The sequence below is a fragment of the Myotis davidii genome, unplaced genomic scaffold, assembly GCF_000327345.1.
Source record: "Myotis davidii unplaced genomic scaffold, ASM32734v1 scaffold71, whole genome shotgun sequence".
Lineage (NCBI taxonomy): Eukaryota > Metazoa > Chordata > Mammalia > Chiroptera > Vespertilionidae > Myotis > Myotis davidii.
The window spans coordinates 3,628,867-3,634,689 of NW_006283588.1; the positions used below are offsets into that span (position 1 = coordinate 3,628,867).

The window sequence follows — 5,823 nt, forward strand, 5'->3', positions numbered from 1 at the left end:
AGAAATAGAAGAAATACCTCTACCCCTACAATGGACAGGACCCTGCTCATGGCAAGACTAGTAACAAAAGGTTTTAATATGCATGCCATCATTTTTTCCTAGCCCGTTTAGAAACTTCACAAATACTCAAGACCACGTTTAATCCTGATGAGGGGCTTCTGAGTGTGAGGCGAGCCCAGGCTGCCGCTGGCGTGGGCCCCGGCGGGCAGCGGGCACGAGGCTCACCCAGGTGAGGTGAGATGGAAGCAAGGGGTGTCTTTGGACTCAACCTGCCTTCTCTTCTGCAACCTTCCTAGTCTTCAATTCTAACAGAGCATATTGTATTGTGCGATAAAATGTGTAACAGCCTAAACATTTCCCATGTTATTAATAGGCCAGTATAGGCACAGCCTCACCGCTAAAAAAAACCTTGTGTTTTTGTGGCAAAGTTCCTTTTATGGATTTAGATTCTATTTTAATATTTAAATTAAGCTGGAATCACCAGGTACAATCAATACAGGAATGGCTCAAATGATCTACACTGAGGGCGTGCGCCCCCCTGTGCGGAGGGTAGAGCGTGGGGTCTGTGGGAAACGTAACTGAGAACAGCCGGAGGAGCCTGCTCAGAGCGCCACGCGGCAGGCTCTCCAGGAAAAGGCATCCGGCTCTGAGTCCAGGCGGCTTAACTGTCCCGAAGCTCAGTCCAGGGCGCCTGAGCCAGGGTTTCGGTTTCTCCATAAAACGGGAGCTTGGCTCCTCTGGAAGGCGGATGCTCCTCGCTAACTCTGCCACCCTCCGGCGCGGACCCCGGACCCATGGCAGGACCACAGCGCAGAGCGGCCAGACACGTAGCGGGGCAGCTTCTGTAACAGACCCGGAGCCGAGGTGGCTCCAGGAACTCCGGCCTGCAGCCAGGGAGGGAGAGTGGGAAGGAGCGGCAACGGCCGGCCCGGCTGCTCCAGCTTAAATCTTTTTTTTTTCCACTGCAGCCAAATAGTGTCTTTATTGGATGCTGTTAAGGATACGGTTGCTGTGGAAACAGAGGATCTCACCCTGCAGGTTGGGGTGCCAAACCTGAACCGTGCATTTTTCTAGCAGCTGCTGGAGGACTGGGGATGCTGGGAGGAGAGACAGCCGGGCTCTGAGGTCATGCTGTAGTCTTCATGTGGCCCCTCCTGCAGGTGGTGGCTGTCTCCTTTAGAAAGTCCTCCCAGACTCACACTTCTCCGTGTGCCCCCCACTCGTCCCCCGCCTCCACCCCACCGTCGTGTTTCCCTGCTGGCCTGACTCTGGGGCCCCTCGACCAGCCTCCTCCACACAGTCCCTGGCTGTCTGTGTTTGTTGCCTCTGCTCTAACATTCCTAGCTGTGTGACTCTAAGCAAATGGCATCGCCTTTCAGCTCGAGTCACTGGCAGCACAAGTCCAATGGCCCGTGAGGAGGAGGAGGGAGGCAAGGAGGGAGGGTCTGAACATGGATGAGGATAGCCAGCTTGGGGGAGGCCAGGGGGAAGGGGATCTGACAGAGGAACCAAAGGGGGTTAAGGGCAGGTACCTCCAATGGGTGGGAGGCAGTCCCCACACCTGGCTTTCACGGAGCTTGTCTGGGGGCTGTTTCTCCCACCTTTGGGGGGTCGGGCGCAGGGAATGCTGGCTGCAGGGAGCACCTCTGAGCGGCCTTTACCCGATACTTGCTCTGGGCGAAAGAGTTAAGGGCAGCTGCCACTGGGCAGTTTCTTAGGTTCTCGCAGAGGAGTTCGACGGGGAGGGAAACATTTAAATGGTGAGAATCTGTCCAAGGGTGCACGCACCGCACCTAAAGGGCAGCACCCGGGGGCACCCAGGGAGCGGTGAGGGTCCCAGGAGTGGTGAGGGTCCGGGGAGCGGTGAGGGTCTGGGCGGCAGGGGAAGCAGGACTCTGCGGTCGAACTGTGAGCAATTCGATCCTATCCTGAGACATTCCACACTTGCCCTTCATAATGCTCACCCTTCTCCAAGAATCTCAGCACAGGGGAAAAAAAGCAGTCGGACAGCACTACGCTCACTTTTTAAGTACCCAGCGCATCCCTACCCCTCACAATAAAAGAATAGAAGACCCCCCCTCTTGTTTCTCTATCAATGGATGCTACAAACAAACAAACAAACAAAGAAACAGGTAAATGCTGCTGGCATCCTAATTTCAAGTACAACATCGTACACTTCCCTATTCGTTCCATTTTTTTGTTTTACAAAAAGGATTCATATTTCCCTTTGCCTCTCACCATTGCGCCAGTTCTGTAAAGGCTGAACTATCTTTGGAGTGAACTAAGAGGGACATTAATAAAATACTTGCCATCTTTAGACCCCAGTTCAGAGCAGTGAGTGTAACTAAAAATACGATCACTTATGTCCTTTCAACTAACAGGACTTACACAGCTAAGTGAATGTTTTCCTTTAAAGCGGGCAACACAGGAGGCTGCTGCTTGCTCTGGAAACAGCTCGAGGCAACTTTGGAAAAGCCTCCCTCTAGAACCTCTGGGACCCTGCCCTCCTCCCTGCCTGCAGGTGCACGCATGTCACACACACTCACACACACTCTCTCTCTCTCTCTCACACACACACACACTCTCTCACACACACACACACACACACACACACTCACACCAGCAGGATCAGGGCTCTATCGTTCCACGGTAACAGCTCCCTGCTAGAAACACACACCTGCTGCAACTGTCTACAGCAAGCATGTCAAACTCAAAGGCTAACATGGGCCAAATAAACGAGGCATGTGGCCCACGGGCCACGAGTTTGACGTGCGTGGTCTACAGACTCACTTGGTGTTGAGCCCACAGACATTATCTAGCTGGAAAACCCACCTTTTGCACCTGGCTACCGTCAAACAGCTTCTAAAGTGGGTGGCAAAACCATTCTCATCTTCCCAAATCTGTCTCTTGTCCTCCGCAGAAATGGAACCAGTTTTTGGTTGTTCATATGGTTACCCACAGACGGTATTTTCTCACCTGTCCTGGGCAGTTCTGGCCAACGGATGTGAGCAGAAGTGTCACGTGACCGTTTCAGAAACCGTCCCCCCAAAGCTGTGAAGGCACCACGTGGAGGTGACAGCTGGTACTAAAGTCATCTCATACAATACGGTGAGGCCAAGCCCCCCATGGCAGCCCAGACAGGTGCAAGGGGCTCGGGTCCCTGACAGGTAAGTGGTGGAGAGCCACACCGTCAGGCCTGGACTGCTCACCTTCAGAGTTTTAGGTGAGAAAAAACAAAGTTCTATCCTGTTTAAGCCACTGTCGTATGGTTCTGTTGGTGGCAGACACGCCTAATTTAGCACTTACAAATAGTGTTAAAAGATAAACCCACTCTTGCCCGAGCTGGTTTGGCTCAGTGCACAGAGCATCAGACTGCAGACCAAAGGGTCCGGGTTTGATTCTGGTCAAGGGCATGTACCTCGGTTGCAGGCTCCTCCCCGGCCCCGGCCCTGGTTGGGGCGCATGCAAGAGGCAACCAATCGATGAGTTTCTCTCACATTGATGTTTCTCTCTGTCTTTCCCTCTCTCTTCCATTCTCTCTAAAAATCAATGGAAAAATATCCTCGGGTGAGGATTAAAATAAAATTAATTAATTAAAAAATAAACCCACTCTCCATAAACAAATATTTCTTATGTGGGAGACATTCCAAAAATGCGCCATTAAAAAGAAGAAGAAGGGACAGTGGATTTGGGGGGCTTTTCAAAGAGAGGCCTTGCAAAGGGTCTGTGTGAGCAAGCCTAGCACCCCACCCCACCACTCACTCAAATGGTTAAGTTTAGGCATTTTCTGACTCCGTTCCATTATCTTATTGTCAAATAATCGCAATGAGCTAAGGGTCCCAGCACAGCTGTGTTGTGTCGTACCACACACAGCCATACCCACATGCCTCTGAGAAGAATTCAAACACAGGCACGAGGAATGCCTGCTGATAACACAGGCAAAGCAGGGCGCAGAACAAAGGCATGCCCGGGGACTTACGTGGTTCTCTTTACTGTAGTAGGAAAGGGCAGGAAACCGCCGTCTGCTCCGGAACTTGGAACTCCCCAGGATGATGTGTGCTGTGGCCGATTTGGGAACGTACAGCTCGGTCGGGTAGGAGTCACAAACCTGTTGCAGAAAACACAGCGGATTTTTAAGCCACCAGTCACACTCTGCAAACCGCCATGAGAAGTTCAAGTTCCCTTTGCTGGACTTACAGGTGGGGGTCTACGGAAAAGTCACAGGGGAGGCCACTGTGAGGAAACCCAAAGCCACTGCAGAGAGATGAAGGGCTGCTGCGGCTACGACAGCAGAGCGAAGGGAAGCAAGACGCTCTTGAGCACCCCGCCTTGTGCACGGTCCCCTCCCAGGGCTCTGGGGGGAGGCGAGGCAGTGGCAAGCGAGCAGTTCTTCCATCGAAAGGGACCCATGGCAATTCTGCATCCTGGCAGCTGAGAACACCTTAGCTGCCTGCCCTGCTTGAAAGACAGCCTCCCCTGGCCCTGGCTGGGTAGTGCAGTAGGTTAGGGCAGCAGCCCAATGCAACAAGGTTGTGAGTTCAATCCCTGGTCAGGGCACATACAAGAATCGACCAATGAATGCGTAAATAAGTGGAACAACAAATCGATGTTTCTCTCGTTCTCTCTCTCTTTCCCCTCCTCTCTCTCTAAAATCAATCAATAAATAGAAAGAAAGAGTCTGACTGTGGGAAATGCAAGTACAACAGTGCTGTCTGGTCTCTGTCCCCAGCACACACTGCGTGCAGTCTTGCCCCCGAGGCCTCCCTCAATACTCCTCCCTTCGACCTTCCCACATCTCATCCATTCTTCAGGGCCAGCCTCATGCCACCTCCTTCAAGAATCCTCCCCATCCTTCACCCCCCACCCCCACCCCAGCTTCCAGCTCATGAGGACTTCTGGCCCCCCGCACAATATAGCAGCTTTATTTTTGTTTCTCATGTGCCCACTTTATAAGAAACGATTTGCTCGCTCTGTGCAGCCCGGCAGTGATTCCCACTGTGGAGACTGGCACCTTCGAAGGGTCCGGCAGTGCCATCGGAAATCCGCGCTCTAGGACCTGGCTCTGACCTGCCGACCTCACGACCTCTGGGAGCCCCACTACACTGAGCACTCTGGTTTCTGATCTCTAAAACTGACTGAGACAGAAACAGTGCCCCACGGGGCTGGTATAAGGATGAAACCAGGTGGCACCCTGACAAAGGACCAGAAGCCACCGGGTCTGACGAAGTGTCAGAGGCGGCGGCGGTAGCAGCAGCCGGTGTGTCTGCTGCTGGACACCCTGTGCTTCGACACCAGCCAGCCAATCTCTTGCCAAAGTGAAGACGGCTCTGGAGGCCATTCGTGGGCTTGGCCACAGCAAGTGGCTATTTCCTGGAAGCCAAGCACCTTCCTGGCGTTTCAAGAGGACCCCTCGAGCCAGGACAGCAGCAGTGTTAGTGCTCTATCCGCGTGTCCTCTGTCCGTCATCCCCCCACACCCCGCCTTCCACACTGAAAGATGGGACTGAAGTGAGATCCGAGCCCGCGAAGCTCACACCCCGCTCCCTGACGACCCTTCCCTCGCCTGCCTGCGCCGCCTTTGTCACCAGCTTGGAGAACAACACTGAGCAGGAGAAGGAAAAAGGGCCCCAAATGTAAGTTCGGCATCTTGTCCAAGACATTTTAGGGAAATCACCAGACCTGAACGTGGGCTCTGGTACTGACGCTCTAGCCCAGTGATGGCGAACCTATGGAGCTCGCGTGTCAGCATTTTGAAAAACCCTAACTTAACTCTGGTGCCGTGTCACATATAGAAATTTTTGGTATTTGCAACCATAGTAAGACA

General features: G+C 53.0%; 1 protein-coding gene across 1 annotated transcript in view; it reads right to left on the minus strand.

Annotated features, from left to right (window-relative positions):
* The window catches only part of MTMR7 (myotubularin related protein 7), a 55,203-nt gene that overhangs the window by 32,581 nt on the left and 16,799 nt on the right, over positions 1 to 5,823 (minus strand). Inside the window, exon 4 of the mRNA XM_015565111.1 lies at positions 3,980 to 4,108. Coding sequence (XP_015420597.1) covers positions 3,980 to 4,108 — 129 coding nt within the window. The remainder of the gene's footprint in view (positions 1 to 3,979; positions 4,109 to 5,823) is intronic.